A 19,777-nucleotide genomic window follows, 5' to 3' on the forward strand; every position below is an offset into this window, starting at 1 on the left:
ACCGACACCGCTGCATCGCCGGACTCCAGCCCCGGGAACGAGGCATCCCCGGCACCGGCACCGAGACACCTCCGGCACCGGGACCGAGGCACGACCGGGACCGAGACACCCCCGGCACCGGGACCGAGACACCCTCGAGCATCGGGACCGAGGCATCACCGGCACCGGGACCGAGGCACCCCCGGGATCGGCACCGCGGCACTCCCGGGACCGGGACCGAGGCACGACCGGGACCGAGACACCCCCGAGCACCGGGACCGAGGCATTCCCGGGACCGGGACCGACACCCCCCCGGCACCGGGACCGAGACACCCTCGAGCACCGGGACCGACACATCCCCGGCACCGGGACCGAGACATTCCCGGGACCGGCACCAAGGCATCCCCGAGCACCGGCACCAAGGCATCCCCGAGCACCGGGACCGAGGCATCCCGGAGCACCGGGACCGAGACATCCCCGAGCACCGGGACCGAGACACTCTCGAGCACCAGCACCGCGGCACCCCCGGGACCGGGACCGGGACCAAAGCACCCCCGGGACCGGCACCGAGACACTCTCGAGCACCGACACCGAGGCACCCCGGAGCACCGGGAAAGAGACACCCCCGGGACCGGCACCAAGGCATCCCCGGGACCGGGACCGAGACATCCCCGATACCGGGACCGAGACACCCCCGGCACCGGGACCGAGACACCCCCGGCACCGGGACCGAGACACCCCCGGGCCCCGGCAGCGAAGCCCCGTCCGCCGGGCTGCGATGCTTCCCGGGCCGGGCGCCCTCGCCTTCCTCCTCCGGTGCCTGCTGCTGCTCGTCGCCCCCGAGAGCCGAGCCCGGGCTCGTAAGTAGGCGGCGGGGCCGAGCTCCGCGCCCCCCCCAGCCGCCAGCCCCTCCGTGCCTCAGTTTCCCCATTGCCAGGCTCCCCAGAGCTCTGCAACGGGGCCGGGCCAGAGGGGACCCCCATCTCCTTCCCACACCCCCCCCAAACCCCCCGGCACGGTACCGGTGCGGGCTGTGGAGGGGATGGGCGAGGTGGTGGTTTTTGGGGGGGGGGGGTGATGCCATGACAGCTCCCCCAGAGGTAGCGCTCTTCCCGCTTGCCCTGCGGGGACCCTCCGAGTGGCACCCCACGCCCAGGACGTCCCAGCACGCGCGGCGAGTGGGGACCCCCGTCCCTGCATCCCCACGGAGGTGGCTGTGCACCCCCCTCCCTTCCACCTGCTGCCGGCCCCGGCCGCTTCGCGGGGATGTACAGCGCCGAGCACGCCRCTGCGCGCTGCTGACGGGACGAGGCCGTGGGGTTTCGGGAGCTGGAGGGGGAACATGCTGCAGCTCCGGGAAAACCCTCCTGCCGCCTAAAAATCGTGCAGGACCCGGCGTTGAACTGCAGCCCTTCCCCTGCCCGGCGCATCTCGCCTCCTCGGGAGCAGAGGGAAGGAGCCGTCGGGGGACGTGAGCCCCCAAAACCAAAGCTGCTGCATCCCTTGTGCATCCCTGGTTCTCCTGCTCCCAGCTGGCAAACTGGGGCAGAAAAGATTTGGGGACGGGGAAGGAGGAGGGAGCTTCAGYGCTTGTACAAAAAGGCTCGAAGGACTCGGCCAGGGCTGTTTAGCAGCTTGGAGGGTGATGGAGGTGTCGCTCAGCGCCAGGAGGTGCGTTTGGCTCGGGCAAGGCACCGGGACCCGGCCAGCAGGCGCTGGGCACCCTCACGGCATCGCGACGCYGCCCCGGTGCCAAGCAAACAAGCGCAGACCCGTCGTGACCCTACATTTATTCTCCCCTTTAACGTGTCARAACCTCGGCAGAGCCCACTGGGACGGGCGCTGCGTTTGGGTGATTTATGACCTGCCCGGTGCCAGCAATGCATTAGGCTCTGGGCAAATAACCGTCCTGCTGGAGCGCGAATCCGAAACGCGGAGCGCTGAGCTGCCTCGTCCCGGAGGCCGGRAGGGCTGGGGAAAAGGCAGGCGGCGGTTTCGGGCTGCGAAGGGGGCAGGGGGACACAGCAAAAAGGTGACGAGGTTTGCAGCCTCTGCTCCCCAGCGCTGCGTGGAAACCTGGAGAGCAAATTCCTGGTGTGCTCGGCTTGTTTCCCTTTCCCGGAGCCRTCGGAAGCCGCCGAGCTCCAGCCTGCGGCACCCGTTCCTCGTGCGAGGGCAGCGGGTACGATTCCCCGCTCATGCCGGGGAGCTGCGGTGACTCCGGTACCCACGGTCAGAGGAGGATGGAGACATCTCCAGAAGGTGATTCGGATGTCAGGGAGGTGTTTGCTCTTCAGARGTGCCTGCTGATGGTGGCAAAGCCTCTAAGTTGGGCACAAGGCAGGACAAATCGGGTCCGCGGGGTTTTTGCGCTTTGGGGGAGTGTGAGCCAGGCATGTTTCGGAGATGGATGTAGCCTGGGAAGTGCCGGGGTCTGTTTGCAAGGATATTAACGGTGACATGGGCTTGGGGGCAGTGGGATGGGGGCAGGCTTGGAGGTCGGGGATTGCCCCTCAGCCCTGCGTCGCTTTGGCTCAGCCCCGTGTGCGCCGCGGTCTGGCGGACGGGCGCGTTCCCGCTGCGCCGAGGGCTCGGGTGGGCTCCAGGGGCCAAGCGGCCGAGGACCAGGGGGTCTTGGTGACAAGCTCCCGAGCAAACCGTGGGCTTTTCTCCACCGTTCACCTTGGGAACTCCCCGTCGCACGTTTTTTTTGCGGCTGAGCGCTTAGAAAGAATCAATACAGGAACAAATCGGTTACGAGCAGGCTCATCAGCCGGGAGACCTACAGCACTAAAAATAGGTGAGAAGTAGAAACGCTTGGGCTTCAAGGCAAGCCAGAGGAGAAGAATTTGCCCATAGAAACAGGCTATTTTAGGGGATTTACACTCTCAGCTGAAAAAATATCAGAGGCACAGGTTACTGGGCCAAATGTGCTGCAGCTCGTCCACTGTGAGTAATTCAGCAGCGACCGCTTAACGCAATGATGTTTTGGCTGGAGGCATTTAAACGCCAGCGTCTCCGGAGAGCACGGGGTCGCGCTTTTCCCCAGGAACTTGGAAGTTGCCTTTTCATTTTTTAACGCGGCTCCCTGAGATGGGGGGCTCGTGGGATCRCCTGCTCTGTCTGCCCCGCTCGGCAAGTTCGATCCAACGTGACGAGGGACTCGGATCTCCAGGAGAAGGAAGAACTGGCACGGAAAGCAAATCCTACCGGTGGCCACGGTAAGGGAGAGGCGAGGGTTGCCCACCTCGGTTTAGACATCCAGGCATCGCCCTGGGACCCAGACCTCATCCGCTCTGCTGCGGGGATGCTCCGGGTGCGGGATTTCACTCGGGCCCGGTGTGTTTTAACTAATCCCTTTGCAGCTAAGTTGCATTTTAAGCCCTTCATAAATACCGGGCTGTCATACGAGTGCCTGGACTTTCTGTACCAGACAGTTTCTTGCTCTTTATTTCTGGCGGCTCTTAAAACTCGCAAGCTGGTTTGCATAAACACACCCCCGCACGCGCGGCGCGGCGCTGGCTGGCAGGTGCGTGACCTCCGAAAAGGCCGTCGGAGCTGGGGACCCAGCTCGGACGTGCCCTGCTCGGGGGGGGGGAATAAACCAGGGCTGCAGAAATGGAGGGAATCATTTCGGTATCATCCTTGCTGTGAAATCTCGGATCGGCTGGAGCCTGTTTGATAGCCGGAGTGCAACTCGCTGCTGTGGAAACCGAGGCACGTCCCGCGAAGGCACCCGGATGAGGCACCCGCACGATATCCCTCCGCGCCGTCCGCGACGCCCCCGCGGGCTGTGCGGCTCCCCGGCCCCGAGGCTGCCGTGCGAGGCGGGCTGCACGGCGCGCGCCGGGGCTGGCGGTGGCTTTTTTGCAGTGGGCAAGCAAAGGGGAAGAGGTTGTTTCTCATTTTCCGTGCCTTCGGGTCTTTGCGGGCGCGTTAGCTCCTGCCTAGCTGCGGGTCAAGGCTTTAGCTGTGGTAGGGGATTCGCTGGTGTCTCGTAGCGTAGCTGAGCTCACGGTTTAGCCCACGGTGATTCGTGTGGGTTTCTCTCTCCTCCATCCCGTTCTTCTGAACCTTAATGCACTTGCGTCTTGGTTGAAGCTGGACAGGGGAGGAATTGGTTGGGGGGGGACACAAATGCGTATGGCTTGTCCTATGCAAACCAGGTTGAAGATGTGCAGCCAGTGCAGAACCGGTGGGTCAAACAGGCCTCGTACTTATCTGCTGGGATCCAGCGTAAATCAGGAGCGATCCCCTGATCCTGCCGCTGTGATCCCACGCGCGCAGAGGCCAGGCCCAGGAGTAGATGCGTGAATGGGCGCAGTCCCCTGGGGCCGTTTGAGACATGATGTAAATGCAGCTCTAAACCTCGCACGACCCATCGGGACCCTCTGCTCAGGTCTGGAAAACCCCAGTCTGGGGGCTGGGGATGGAGGGGCAGGGTCTTGTATGCCTGCGTGAAAGCGCACGTACATGTGTAGGTCTTTTACCATGCACATGTATGTGTGATTTGACCTCACTGAGCAGCAGTCCCTCCTGTATCTGGAGAGGAGTGACGTGAACGTAGCTGAGCCTGAGCAAGACGATGATTTGGCAGGCAGAACGTGGTATTTCAGTAGCAGTCATGCATGCACATTTAATAGCTTGTGCTGGTTCCTGTTAATAAACCGCCGCGGGGCTCAGGAACGGTGCAGGAGAGCATCTCCCATCTGCCAGGAGGATTCCCAGTCCGGGCACATGAGTGGACCAGTACTGGGGCTACTGCTAGAGTGTGGCCAACCCTTCTTCTGGGTTCAGCTGGAAACTGAACACATTCATGCGCTAGGACTGTACACGCTGGCAAATGTCCCTGATGGCCAGGGGATCTGTGGTCACCAGCTGTTTTGGCGGGGCAGAGTTTAGACGGCACAGAAGCTGTGCCGTACTGCTTGCCTGCAGGTTTGGAAAATGGGCTCTGACCTGTTTTAGCTCCTGGTTCAGCTGTAGTTGAAGTTCTCAGGTAGCAGGACAAGGTTGAGAGACTTGCAGGGATGTCCTTGTTCTTACAGCCTGCTGCAAATGTGGAGTATGCACAAGGAACTGGCTTGAAAGGGCTGTGCAAGCGGACAGGAGAGCTTGGAGGGACAGGTCCCATGGATCTGCTGGTCTGAGGGGACCTGTCTGTGTCTGAGACCCAGGAGATGTCTGGGGCTGGTGTGACCAACATCAGTCAGGCTGATGGGTCAGCAAGAAGTCTTGTCTTGTGTTGCTGTCCCGAGTCAGAATTAATGAYCCGTGAACCACTAACCCACCAGCAAGTTAGCAGGGCCGTTATGATCACCCTGGATTTGGGGAAAGCTGGGTCAGAGCTCACACTCTGGTCGAGACCAGGAAACCCATGGCCATGTAGGAAATCTGTCTCCATCGCTCTTTTCCGCTCACCACCCTGTGTTGTCCCTGGGAAGCTGAACCAAGCGGTCCTTCAAACGCAGTAGCTTGTCATGCTATGAGGATGCTTTGGCTGCATAACTCTTCTTCGTGCCTGTCTAAATGCCCTCAGTGAAATGCCTGCAGCAGGTGCTGGATTTCCTTTTGTTCTACCAGAGAAATGTGCCTTGAGGAATATGGATCCGAAAAAAAATACGGAGCTATGAAAAGGGAGACAGTGGGGTCTCCCTTCGGTTCGTTGTCTCTCACTGTATCTAGAGTGGGACGACAAAGAGCCGGGATGGCGTCTCTTCAGTGGCTGAGGCACGAAACCATCGAGATGTTTGGCTCGAGGAGGCTTTGGGGGCAATTCTTACGGTGTGAGAGACACGTCAGCGGTCACCAGAGGCTGACCAGGAGGGGTTTCTCCAGGCCGTTCACCTTGGATCTAGAGCATCTAGGCCACCTCTGGAAGATGCTGCTCCAGTCGCTCCGTAGACCATCTAGGAGCCTCTGCAATCACCTGCTCTGGTGCTAAATCTCCTCATAGCTGGAAAGCTTCCTGTAGTGTCTGCCCTAAATTCTCCTGGCTGCTCCCCAAGTTGATGGCTTCTTCTTGTCCCTGCTGGGGCTGGAGGTCACCCTTTCCTTTGTAGCAGCCCTGTGCAGCCTTGCCCTCCCTGTCGTACTATTTATCTCATATTACATGCCCTCCCTGCTGTCCAGGAGGCAATTAATGATAAATGATGATAATTAATGACAATTAAAGTAAACCAGGGCTTGGGCACAGCCTCAAGCATTGCCCAGGGGTGTCCAGACTCTTCACTGCTGGCACACTCCCCAGCACGAGTTTGGCCTGTGCCAGCYTGGGCTTTGCCAGATGCCTGGGCACGGTCTGGGGACAGCCGAGGCCAGGGCTGTCCCAGCAGGCAGGTACGGACATGAGCTGGGCCAGGCCACTGGCTCCAGGCCCTAGCTTGTGCTGTTTACTGGTCTGTATGTAGCCAGGTGGTCCTCCCTCAAGAAAACACCGGAGCCACTGCAGGGAAGGGCTGTTGGATCAGGAGGCACGGGGAAACCTTCTTCTCGCACGGCGTCCCAGGAGAGCCTTGTGGGGTGAGCAAGGCAGAACGGCTGCTGCCCGGAGTGGTCACTCTCCACAGCATCTCCCACCCTCCTGCCAGGCACGAGGACATGGGACTTGTCATTGGGTGCCAGAGGAATTATTTCCATGGCTTTTAGTTGTTTTTTCCAGCATATACAATACCTAATGACACTCTTAGGAGAGCAGTCTGTGCTGTATCGAGGGCTCTTTTATTTGGTAAGAAACCAGCTAGCCAGGACCTGTTCTTGGAGATGACCACGACAGATGAGCTCATGTCCCATATGCCTGGGAACAGCCCATGTCCACCCTGGTGACCCTATGGCTGCAGCCTTCTCCTAGGAGCACCCTGGGCCCCAGGCTCCTTTGACCAGCTGCATGAGGATGAAACATCCACTCTTCAACAGGCCAAGGAACTGGGTGGCGATGGTTTCGCCCCCATCTTGCTCCTGTGGGAGACAGAAAGGAAATCTCTCCTTTTGCAATGGCAAGCTTGCCCCTTCCCACCTCTGCTCCACGCTTCCGGCTCCCGCAGTGCCAGCTTCAAATGCGGAGCTTCTGGATTGAACTCAAACCCAGCCCGGGCTGTGTCTCTGCRGATGGCATGGGGCAGGCTGGCCTGTTGTCTCCTCCTGCCCCGGGATTGCATGGAAGGAAACCCGAGGCGGTAAACAAGGTGACGGCTTCATGTGGATTTTTGGTACTGCAACCTTGAAAACGCTCCGCAGCTCAAGAGCCCTCCCTGGAAAAAGAAAAGTAAAACAACGTGACTTTTGTGAGCGTGCTATTGCTGAAGATGCAATAAATAAGGAGACTGAAAGGCACGGGAGCAATTTACTGCCACAAATGGCTTTTCACTCAGAGCAAATTGGGAAGATATCCAACGTTTGACCTCTGAAAATGAAATTATTAGCCTGGCATGGGAAAAAATGATCCAGAGCCTCCAGCTTTTAAGCCTCCTCCTTCCATCCATCCCCAGATTGCTTTTAACCAAACATGCATGTGCTTCTTGCCAAATATGCAGCATAGTGCCGCTGAGATGCGGACAAGTGTCTGCTGCTGCCCAGTGCTGCCAGTCGTCTTTAATTTTACCAGTGGGCCCTTTGCAGACATGAATCAGGCTTGCTTTCGAGGGCTGGACCCAAACCAGGGTTCCACTTGTGAAAGGCAAGTGATTAAATGTTTGATCGAAGCAGCCAACTGGCTTGGGAGCCAGCAAGCTGAGCGGGGCCGTGTCRCATGAAGGCAACTAGATTTCTTCACCCTCAGCATAATTCATGAAGATGCTGCAAGCAGGGAAAAATTAAGTCATTTTTCTCACTCTTTTTGCAAAATGATGATGAGTTTTTCTTTTTTTTTTTCTTTCTCTCCCTGGTTTCTGTTGTTTCTAGTCATGTTCTTGCACGCCTAGGTTTGCTGGAAGCTCATGTTATGTCTAGGCAGGGAAGTGGGTTTGCTGACCCGTCAGAGGTTGGGATGAGCTATGGAGATGGTGTAGAGAGCCCTCTGCTCTGCGCTGGTGGTGGTGGAGGTTTCTGCTGCTGGTGGCAATATCTCCTGTGGGCCAGGGATGCTGAGCCTGCTCCTTGTTCAGCGTTCAAGGGATGCACCACTGTGCTTGGGCCRGGGAGTCTGCACAACTGGTATTGGCCTTCTCTGAAGCTACAGCCTGGAGAATCACATGCTTGAACCCATCAGCACCATGAGGACCGCTACCCTGGTTGTGGTAGAGGATCCCCTTGGGTTCATCCCGATGAGTGGATGGTCAGGAGCCTTGTGGCCTGCACAGTGTCCGTCTGCAAAATTTGCTGGAGGAGGGATGGCAGCATATGATGGTGTTTGTGTGAATTTTGCCTAGCTGGTGGGAAAACACTTGTATTAAGACGGCAGCGTCTCCAACTTTGGCAAAGTGGGGCAGCGCCGGCCAGGCTAGCTCAGCCACCGCCATTCTGCACGGGCTTGCCCAGGGTGATGGAGTGGGGCACGGGACGGGTTTTTAGCAGCACTGGAGCGGTGAACTCCACCCAGGTAGTTTTGGGGACCCTCTGCTGTTCATCGGGGAGTCTAAACAGCAGCGTAGCAAATTCAGCACCCGCTTGGTTGCCTGTCCCCAGATTTTGTGTGATGTCCTAGGGCCGCGGGTTCGGTGGCTGGGCAGCAGCGAGGCACCCTGGCCTCCCACGGCGGGCGGTGGGAGCTGGGCACCATGCCTTGGAAAACAAGCCGTGTCAGCCGGCTCCCCCTCTCCCCGCAGCGCTGGCAGTCCCCAGGGCAGCGTAAGGTTTTAAAGGCCTGTAAATGCTTCAGGGAGCGTAAATATCTCAGCTGCCTTCGAGCAACATAATCACCCAAACTACCTCAAATCCCCTCGATGACATAACCTTTTAAATCACCTTCAATTTTTAGTGGGGCTGTAAGCRCTTAAACCACTAATAACATACACGGACAGGCATGTGCTTATTCACAGAAGAGCTGAAGCCTCAGCGCGTCCCTCCGGCTGCCCGGGGCTTGTGGACATGGTGCAAGAAAGCAGGAGCAGCTGCCGGGCTGTGATGGGAGCTACAGGGTCCAGGTTCATGCAGGACTGACGGGGGTTGAAGCTCGTTCCTGCAGGGCCAGGTGATACTTGTTGATGCAAACGTTAAGGATGACTGAACTGGGCATCCAAACCAATCCCTGGGGTTGCTGTTGGTGATTATGGCCATGGTTCATCCCCTAAGACCTGCTGTAGACTGGGCTCATCCTGCCAAAGAGTTGGCATGTAATCAAGGGATCTTTGCTGGAGGATGTTTGCTAGCAACCTGCTAAAACCCAGGGAGAGGGGATCTCTGAAGGGGATTTCTTTCTTCCCCGGTTGTGCTGGCACCACCTCATCCCTCTCCCCGGGCCCAGGTTAAACCCATCCTGGTGGAGGCAGGGACATCTCTCATTTAGGAGCACGGCTGGAAGCTGGTGTTTCTCATGATGCTATGATTGGGAAGGAATAGAAAAACAGATGGTTTTGTTCAATTCAGGGCAAAAATTTTTTTTGATCAGACTGCAGTTTTTCAACATCCCAAGAAATATTTAAAAAATTGGGTCACCTAAAAATCATTGGCTTCTGTACAGTGGGCTGAGCCCTTCCTTTGCCACGTGGGTGCCTTTCTGCGTCTGCAGTGGGTCCTGCAGGGACCCGCATTGATGCCTGTAGTGTCCAGCTGTCCCCACTGGGCTTGCTGACCCTTTGGGGGTGACAGCGGGTATTTCATGGGTAGCAACTGGCAGGGGGAAGGTTGGCAGTGGGTTTGAGATGGTCCTTTCTGCAGAGAGCCACCGTTTGCTCTAAGAGAGCAGCAATGAGAAGTGACTCCCAATAGCCAACAGTCACTGTATGTCGTTTTATGGTCTCAGTGGGCAAGGTGGACTTGCCATTCCCCTTGACAGACCCATAAATTAAGAGTTTGGCTCAGGCCATGCTAGCCAGATTATTGCTGGGTTGAGCCCAGTGAAGCCAACGGCTCCCTGGGGCTCAGCCTGGTGTGATGGGGCAAGCCAGCACCATCCTGCTCCTTAGAGCAGATGCTCAGCTGCCCGTGTGCTGGAAGTGCTGTCAAAGAGATCCTCGAGAGAATGAGCTGAAGCTCTTAAGGGGAGCAAGAGGTTTTCCTTCAGAATGCTTTTCTACCCCAAAATGTCTTTTTTTGGATAGCTGTGAAAATGCCCCCTAAACTCAGCTCCTTCTCTCCCTGCCATCACTCACTGCTGATCTTCCTGGGTGAAATTCACTCTCATAGCATCACCCTGAAATCACCTGGCCATCCTCAGACGAGCGTGTCTGACCTATTTGAGAGGGTTGACTTTAATTTGTGCCTCAGAAATGCCCGTTCTCTCCCCTGCCTGCAAAGGGAGTCCAGCTTGAACAGAGGAGCTGCCATTTGGCCAGATAGGTCCCAACCTAAAGAAACAAATCACAGTAAAAAAAAAAAAGAAGCTTTTGGGGAATGTTTTGGGTTGGGGTTGGGTGGGCAGGATACAGCCATCAGCTACTCATGGGTGATGGCATGAATGCACTGAGCCGTCCTTGCTCTGCTCATCATGGAGGGAGGAGAGCTCTTCCAAGGACTGTCCCTTTCTCCCACAAAGCTTCTCCCCATTGACTTTCAGGGCCAGATACTTTCTGTGATTTCAACGGCAAGAAGTACAGCCCGGGAGAGAGCTGGCACCCCTATCTGGAGCCTCAGGGGCTGATGTACTGCATCCGCTGCATCTGCTCCGAGGTACGTCTCCCCGCGCAGCCGTGGCAGGAGATGGTAGTGACACCACTGTGTTGGGGTGCTGCTTCAGCAGCCTTTAAACAGTCTGATTCTGGTGTCAAAACTTCTCCAGAGAAGCCCCTTTTAGTCCCAGAGGGACGATAGATTAATCTATCTCCTTCTGAAACTCCCCTGCATCCCCCCATGGATGTTGGATTGGCCTTGGGAGCGACTTGTCTCAGCAATGTGGGTGGACTGTGGGTGGAGGTGGCTCAGGGCTGCAGTGGGGCCACGGGTGATCTTCGACAATGAGAAATGAGCCTGTGACCTGGCCTGGCAGGCCAAGGATGGAGAGATGCTTGGCCAGGAGAGTTAAACCAACACAACCTGTTGTGATAACGGGGCTGTCATGCAGTATTTTCCTTCTCTGCTGGGTGCCGTGGAGAAAGACTAAGAAAGGAGCAACTTTGGGAAGCTCTTTCTTCCCTCATGGGGCTGAATGTGTAGCTGAAACGAGCCAACTTTCTCTCCTCTCCCCAGAATGCCAACATGAGGTGCTATCGGATCCAGTGCCCGGCTGTGCAGTGTGCCAGCCCCGTCACAGATCCCCAGCAGTGCTGCCCGCGATGTGTCGGTAGGTGGATGTCCCATATCTCCGTCAGGCCAGAGAGGGGCTGTTTGGGAGGGAGGAGGCAACACGACAGTTGTGGGCCCGTTTTGGGGCAGCTGGGCAGAAGCAAAGGGGAATTGTTGCACATGAGACAAGAAAACTCTTTATGTGGTTAGATCTCTCCCTGGGGCCACCACACTGGTGCTCTGCCAGGGACACACAACCCCGATGTCCAAGGAAGCAGGTAGACATCTTACAAGTGGAGAAACTGAGGCACAGCTTGGGGCTTGGTTGCAGTCATGCAGGTTATATCTCGACTGCACGCACATGTCTCGGGCAGCTCAGCAGTGCTGGGTCTGGTCCCGCTTGTGGAGTCACGGCAACAGTGGCTGCTCGGGCTGCCCGCATTGCTCTTTCCCTCCCCAAAATGTCACTTTGATGGAAACGGACTTTTTACCAGACCCCTTTCCCCATCCTGAGAAGGCTTTTAGGGACAAACTGTCAGTTCACATTTCAATGACGAGCCAGAAACCAGCACTGTATTGAGATCATTTGTCAGCAAAATGTTTTGGTTGTGGGAAAACAAAAGGGTTTCTCTCGCAAGTAATTAGCTAAAAATTAAACCCACCTTTTTTCTAATTTCCCTCCAAAAATCTCTGGTGGTTTTCGTCTAGCTTTGCCACCACTCTGGCACAAGAGCCTTGGAGGTCTGACTTCACTCTTGCAATGAGCTCAGAGCAGTCATGGCAGCCTCACTCCCAAAAGCTTTTGCACACCTAGTTCCCCTGGGCACTAGACTCCATCCTGCATTTGAGAGGGGCCCTAGTGCGTACGCGCATGGGACCAGGGCCGCAGGAGCAGCGGGGCCACGTGGTGCCCCAGCTGGCTCTCCGTGAGGACCGTGGTGTGCTGGCCCTAGAAGCCAGCAGAGCAGGAAGGCATGACTGGGTGAGGGAGCTGCCTCTCATCGTGCCCTTGTCCCACGCTCTGGTGTGGGATGGCTTTTTAGCAATCCCAGCCTGATTTTGAGACAGGGGATAGCGATGTGTTTACAGGACTCATACCAGGCATAGCTGGCTCAGCCCAGCCTGGATCTGGTGCTGCAAAGTCTGATAAAAGTGCTCCGTGTTTATGTCTCCCTGTGGAAGATGGTCCTGGCTCCCTGTTCTTCAGCTGGGGAATTGGCCAAGCACCCGCACTACGTTGGGGCCGGGGAGGGGATGGCTCTCAGCCCGCTGCTTTCTCTTCCTTCCTTCCAGAGCCAAACTCACCTTCTGGCCTCCGGGCGCCTGTGAAGTCCTGCCAGTACAATGGGACAACGTACCAGCAAGGCGAGATGTTCACCACGAGTGAGCTCTTTCCCAGCCGCCAGCCGAACCAGTGTGTGCAGTGCAGCTGCTCCGTAAGCTACTTCCAAGCTCGTGGGAAGCCAAGTGCAGGGGGAGGCAGCAGGGAGGCAGAGAAGGCTTGGGGTCATGTCCTGCACCCCGACAATATCGCACTAGGTGAAAAATTTCCTAGGATGGTGGAGACCGGTCTCTACCTGCAGGGCTTTTGTCTACACTGCTGTGCAGGAGCAGCCTGGGGAAACCAGGCTCATCACCCAGATACACAGCTTATTTGCTGGAGATCCAGCAGATCTCCATGGAGAAGAACCTGGGAGTCCTGGCAGGCAACAAGTTAACCATGAGCCAGCAAGGTGCCCTGGTGGCCAAGAAGGCCAATGGTATCCTGGGGTACATCAGGAAGAGTGTTGCCAGCAGGTCGAGGGAGGTGATTCTCCCCCTCTACTCAGCCCTGGTGAGGCCACATCTGGAGTACTGCATCCAGTTCTGGGCTCCCCAGTGCAAGAGGGATGTGGCACTACTGGAGCAAGTGCAACGAAGGGCTACAAAGATGATGAGGGGACTGGAGCATCTCTCTTRTGAGGAAAGACTGAGAGAGCTGGGCCTGTTTAGCCTGGAGAAGAGAAGGCTGAGGGAGGATCTTATCAATGTGTGTTAGTATCTGAAGGGAGGGTVTMGAGAGGATGGGGCCAGACTCTTTTCAGTGGTGCCCAGTGACAGGACGTGAGGCAACGGGCACAAACTGAAACACAGACAGTTCCATCTGAACATGAGGAAAAACTTCTTCACTGTGAGGGTGACAGAGCACTGGATCAGGTTGCCCAGAGAGGTTGTGGAGTCTCCTTCTCTGGAGATATTCAAAAGCTGCCTGGACGTGATCCTGTGCAATGTGCTCTAGGTGACCCTGCTTGAGCAGGGGAGTTGGACTAGATGATCTCCAGAGGTCCCTTCAAACCTCAACCATTCTGTGATTCTGTGATTCTGTGATCCCATGGGACTCCTTGGGATGGGCAGGGGGCAAAGCCTTGGCTTTGAGCACACTAATGAATGTGTTTGCTTGCTGCGTGGACCAGACTTCATGCTCTGGGTCTGTAACCACAACATCCAGCCCCACAGAGACATTGTATGAGAGATGGCCTGCAGAGAGGCCAGCCTGGGAGCCTTTCTACATACACTCCTGCTGCAGAGCGAATGGGATTCATAGCCAGCGGATCCAGGGGAGGTGATCCTGCCTCCAAGGAGATGTGGACATGAGGTGCCAGGTCTTGGGCTTTAGAAGTTTCTGGGATGCCGAGTTTGTTGTCGAGGCAGCTGGTGGGACCAGACCCACTGGCCACTGCTTTGTGCATAGCCAGGGTGCCTGGGTGTCGCAGTGCCTCCAGCAGCCAGTTTGGGACCCCTCCTGCCCAGCACAGCTTTACGTGGCCAGAGCTCACCCTCGAAACAGCTGGGAGATGACGGCAAAGATGATGGCATTCACAGCAGAGCCTGGCAGTGCTGGAGTCAGCAATGGCAAAGGGCAGGCACCCGGTGACCTTTGTCCCCTCTGCTTGGATTTAAGTGGAAGCTGGACCCAGTGCTGAGACGTGTTTGGGTGCTCCAGGGCTGCGGGTTTATCTGCTCTGCCCTCCCAGAGGGCTGGGAGCTGTCCCATCGATCAGACGGCAGCCGGGATGCTGTGTGGTCCACGGTGTGTGTCTCCGGTGATGGATTGCCCGTCTGCCACCCATTTGCCAGTGCCTGATAGATGTTCCTCTTCCCCGAGTGTCCAGCAAGGCCCTCAGACAGGGCTCTGCCCCAGTCTCTCCCACCCGCCGCCTKCCCGGACTGGGATCCTGTGAATGCCTGTCAAAAACTGAGTCCTGACGCTTTGCTCGAGAGGCGAGAGCCAGCCTGGCCGGGGAGGATGGCGAAGGTGTGAGGAGTGCAGGGCTGTGCATGCCAGGAGCTGAGTGTTGAGAGATAGATGGAGTGGCTTCTCCTTCTCGAGAGCAAGCAAGGAAGGAGAATATAAAGGCGCGCTGTGACGACTCCGGACTTGGACGCTGCGGGGAAATGCTCGCAGMGACTGCAACCTCTCTGCTGTAAAAGAGAAGAAGGCTGCACAGACATGGCTTTCACTTCCTGCGTTCCAGCGAGCTGTCAGATGGGGCCAGATGGCTCCTGGGGCCGGAGCCACTCTGCTTGCCACGGCAGCCAACGGGCCCATGCCAAGAGGTTGTTACTGCCTGCTGGCTCTTGGACGGCCTCAGTGGAAGAAGCACAGTGGCCAAACCCAGCGCTGGGCACACGGGTGTGGGGGTCACAGCGGACAGTAGCACCCTTGTCTGTGGGGCCAGGCGGGCAGCCAGCACCAAGGGAGCCGCGCGAGGTGGCCCAAGCTGTCTCAGCCTCCAGCTCAGCGCAGGGAAGCCGGGGAGGTGGGAACGCTCTGCTGCATTGGCGTTGATGCTCTTGTCCTCTTTTGTCTGGATAGCCTCCATCTCCAGCCAGGCTACGCAAACCTCTGCAGGGCCATGGTCCCCTTACCTCCCAGACAGGCTGCTGTGTGTCAGCTGAGCACGGGGAATACTCCATTTGTCTATGCTTTGCATTTAGCAAATGCTTTGACTAAGCTTGGCCAGAAAAGAAAGCAGGGTGAGCTAGCCCGAACCGTCTCGCTCACACATGCCAAGAGCACACACATGGAGGGTTACCAGCGCTCAGCTGGTGCATGGTAGTCAGTAAAGCCATCACACCAGGAAAGGTGATCTGAGCCCTTGATGTTTGTGTAAGTCTCGGAGCTAGGTGGCTTAGAGCTAGGTGGAAAGAGGAATAGCTTAGGCTTAGAAATTATACAACTTTGAGGCTGGCTTCTCTCTTACTGACCCCAGCTGGACACCAGTCCACCTTCTGATGGAGGCAAATGCTGGAGACAGGAACACTTGAACCTGACTGTATATGTGCCCACTTGGCCCTGCTTTCCAACCCCAACCACCACCATCCCCTAGAGCCTGTGAACTTGCGTGTCCCTCTTGGAGTCACTGGCTCTTGCTCAGGCTCTGTTTATTCGGTAGGATAATGCCTTGGATACGAATGGGAAAATAAAAGGAAAGCAATGAAGCCTTGCAGCAGTAGGCTCTCGCTGGGCTGTATCTGATGTTGTCAGCTGTTGGAACAGCTGCATGAACAGCTGGTCTAAACCTCTTTGAAAACTGCCCCAAGACCAGAGCCTCCAGCATAAATTCTGTTTTTTATGGCATTTGCTCTTTTCTGCCTGTGGCAGGTCTTTGCAGTGACCTGCAAGTCAGAAGAAGGAGGGAGGAAACAGTTTCTCCATAGCCAAACCCTCTCCCTGCAGGTCTGTACTCCATGGAGGTCACTTCCATTTCCAGCCCTGAACCGGACAGCAGTGTTTGGTTGTGGCAACCTCCACCAGATCCACTCATTTACCAGATTTACTTCCTCCTCTTCACTTCTCCTGCATGGTGACTTTGCCTCATCCAATGTGATGGTGGAAGAAGATGCTGTGATTCCTTTTCCTGAAGACATCTTTGTATAACCTCTTGCTTTCCCTTGGCTGACAGCCTGTGGGTACCCCAGAGAAAATTGCTGCACGGAGAAGAAGACCTCGCTATTGAGGTCTGGATGCTGTTGGGCTTCTGAACATCCTTTTCTGCTCTTCTGCAATACAGCACAAACTAAGCCCTGCAGCAAGTGCAAATCCATTGATTGAGGTGGGACTGGGCATGCTAAGTTCAAGACTGTCCTTGGCCTATGGTTTTCAACTTGAATCACTACAGTAATGGGATTTTCCAGGCTAAAAACCAAGCCAGTGGAAGCAGGTTTACACGCAAATGTCCATCTGCAGGTCTTGGCTCGGTGTCTTTGTGGGCTTGGTTCTGGTGATGTCGAACGACCCAACATAGAGGAAGGGCAGAGTTCTGGGTTGGACCTAGCTCTGGGTTCAGCTTCATAATTTCCCTTTCCATCTAGCTTCTCCTGGTTCCTGTCCTGGGAGAGGTTAGAGAGATGGATCTTGTGCTGCTCTGAAGTGATGAGTTTTATGCCAAGTTTACAGGTGTCTAGTGGCTGTTTAAGATCTGGTAGCACTAATGATGCCTGAGAGCAAGGCACTGCCTCCCCCTCTTTGGGGAAGACCAGTCCACTCCATGCACATGAGAGTGAGCAGAGTATGTACTGGCAAATAGTGGACTAGCTGTGCTGGGAGAGGACAGCAGCCTTGCAAAACAAGTGCCTGGTCACAGCAGCCACCTGGATAAAATACCCAGGGAGAGCAGAAACAGCATCAGGTTAAAGGCAACTGGTGCAATCTGAGGTGGTGCCACCCCAATATGAAGCATATTTGGCCTTGCTGAGACCTTGGTAATGCTGATAATGGTTTTTTTTTGCTCCTGTCTCCTAGGAAGGACAGATTTACTGCGGCTTGGTGACCTGCCCTGAGCTGTTGTGCTCCTCTCCCCTAACTGTGCCGGATTCCTGCTGCCAGGTCTGCAAAGGTAATGAGGGGTCCAGGTGCTGCTCCTGGGTGAGGGCTGGGATCCACAGGTTTTGCTACTAACTGACATTTCAAGCCAATTACGCAGGGTTTTGGAAACCTGTGCTGTAAATCAGGCCATTTGCTGCCTTTGGGTTGCATCAGGAAACAACAGACAAGGGGCTCAGTTTTTTCTTGCATGCTTTCCCTCCCACATGTCCTTGTGTCCTGACTCCCTGTGGCTCTATGCTGGCTAGGGGTGAGCTTTTTGTCTTGCTGCTGTGCATCGTGCAAGAGATGTGACCTGCACAGAGGGTGAAATCCTCCAGCTCGCTCACCCGCAAGCTCAGAGGTGGTTGCATGGACCATGTAAGGATAGTGCATATGGCTGTTGCTCCAGGGAATTTTCTGGGACAGTCAGGCCCTGGGGAAATCCTCGCTTCCACCCCTGTACAGCATGGCCTTGGTTGGGTTTCACTCCCACAGGTCTCCATGGGGTGAAACTCTTGACTTTGCTGCTGTTTCCCCTAACTCGCACCTGGGAGGATGAGGAGAGAGTCAAGCCTTGCATCTCTGGGTGAGACTCTGGCTCAGGAGCGAGCAGGCAGGTTCACATCTTGTTGCCTTTCACTAAAGCAGTGCTGGAGACAAGGCCCCGTTTTCGCTCTGTCACATCAGGGCAATTGGGACAACATCTTGGGAGTTACTCTAACAAATTCATTTCGATTTAGACCAGAATTACAGAAAGCTGAAACTAGCCCCAGTGCTGGTGTTTCCCTGTGCTCCTCACTGGTAAATAAGGGATTCACATGTAACACAGAATTCAGAGTGTAAAATGACTCTTTAATAAGAGAAATATTTATGGAGCTGGAAGGCCATAGCGGTCTCCTGGCCACGGGCACAGTGTAAGCTTGGAGTGCCTCCTCCAAACTCTCCCCTAGTTTTATTTAGGTGCTAGGGTTGCTGTCAGCTGCTGAAAACTAAGCAGAGAGCTGGCATTGGGAGTTGCCACCCCCAGCTGCGCTAGGCTGCATTTTCCTTATGTTGAAAAAAAAGTCACTAGGTTTAGCAAAATCACAGACCCTCAGGGGATCACAGAGATAATATATTTAGGACTGTGCAATTATCTCATTCACAAGAGAGAAGTAGGCATTTTAGAAGTTTTGGTGGCAACTCTATGGCCACATTGACCTCACTGGGAGCATACAAATTACTCTGAATGCAGGGAGGAATTTTGCTCTGGTGCAGCCAGGCTTTCAGAAGAGCTCAGTTTCCATAGAAAGTCCTAGATAAGGGCTAGACAAGCTAAAGGGCTTTGTATGCGGTGAGCATATCAGGAAAGCCAGACAGCTTTGCCCAAACTGAGCTGGTTGTGGACCACTAAGAGAATAACATTCATGGAGTCGTGGGCATCATCAGAGCTGTCCTGGTCCTCAGGGCATGTGTTGTTGACTCAATGTTTCACAAGAAATGTCTTTGGCTTTCTTTTTAATGCCACATCTGCCACATCACCTCATACCTCTACCTCTGGGGTGGTTTCCTGTCACCTAACTTCAGAAGTCTACAAGGCAATGTCTTTTTTGGAGCTCTTATTATAATCAACGGGGATAAAAGGGTTTTTGGGATGCGACACAGACAAGCTGTGCTCCCACATGCTTTGGGGGGATGTGAATCGCGTATTCAAAGCACCTCTGTCTCCAGTCCTAGCAGGTGTACCAGCACCCTGCAGRTGACTGCCTTTAGTCATCCGGACCCCAGAGAGCAAATCCTCATCCCACTGCATTTCATAGGATAATGTTTTTTCCCTGCAGATGGCTCATACGAGAAGTCCACGGAAGAGGAACCCCTGCAGTTAAACAGAGGTGTTGTACGTGATGTTTGCATTTTAAAATTCAATTATTGCTTCTAACACAGCCCCATTAAACTGCTCAAAGAAAGCCATTTGCCCTGGGGCATAGTCTTCTACCAGGAAATGACCTACAGCAGCTCTACAAGGGCAGTCAGTTCCTCAGGCAGCAGAAACACTGACACCTGGTTTGTGGTTGAATTGTGYCTAGGAGTTGACTTTAACTGAGGGTTGTCAGCCTGGGCTGAGGCCTTTAACAGACCTGAGAGATTCCACTGGGGAAACACTCTTGTTCTTTCCTCTGTGTCATCTCTGATGTCTTTGGGCGAGCACAAAACTTGCAGGAACTGGACATCTTAGGCACCTCTCCTCCTTGTTGGCTAATCTGGCTGAGGTTGACCAGTGGGTTAAAACAACTGGAAATGGGGTCCCAGAGARCAGACTTGGAGGTGGTCATCAACCAGAAGTGACCCTCGCCTGAAGAGCTGGGGGGCCCAAGTCYCTCTCTAGGGGCTTTTGCTTTGGGTGCTGGTTTCTCTTCTTTCCCTCGGGACAAAGGGTGTCCTGTCTCCCAGTCATGGCTCCCACAGAGCCAGCGCTGGAGCTGGACACGAGCATGCTTTCCCCAGGCTGTTTGTATCGGCAGTCCCAGCAAGGAAAAAATGACTCCCTGGCTGCTGAGRGTTGATTCATGGTGACATTTCAGAGTTGGGCGGCCCATGCCAGGTCTGTGGGATTAGGTCACTTACARCTCCTTGCCCTTCCCTTTTCCATACTGC

The 19,777-nt window shown here is 55.5% G+C and overlaps 1 protein-coding gene across 1 annotated transcript in view; it reads left to right on the forward strand.

Moving 5' to 3' along the window:
* The first annotated feature begins 757 nt into the window (after positions 1 to 757).
* The window catches only part of CHRDL2 (chordin like 2), a 31,685-nt gene continuing 12,665 nt past the window's right edge, over positions 758 to 19,777 (forward strand). The window contains exons 1-6 of the mRNA XM_026085182.1: positions 758 to 839; positions 10,631 to 10,743; positions 11,260 to 11,353; positions 12,589 to 12,731; positions 17,081 to 17,174; positions 18,964 to 19,019. Coding sequence (XP_025940967.1) covers positions 758 to 839; positions 10,631 to 10,743; positions 11,260 to 11,353; positions 12,589 to 12,731; positions 17,081 to 17,174; positions 18,964 to 19,019 — 582 coding nt within the window. The remainder of the gene's footprint in view (positions 840 to 10,630; positions 10,744 to 11,259; positions 11,354 to 12,588; positions 12,732 to 17,080; positions 17,175 to 18,963; positions 19,020 to 19,777) is intronic.

The sequence above is a fragment of the Apteryx rowi genome, unplaced genomic scaffold (genome assembly GCF_003343035.1).
Source record: "Apteryx rowi isolate R43461 unplaced genomic scaffold, aptRow1 scaffold_660, whole genome shotgun sequence".
NCBI classification, from domain to species: Eukaryota; Metazoa; Chordata; class Aves; order Apterygiformes; family Apterygidae; genus Apteryx; species Apteryx rowi.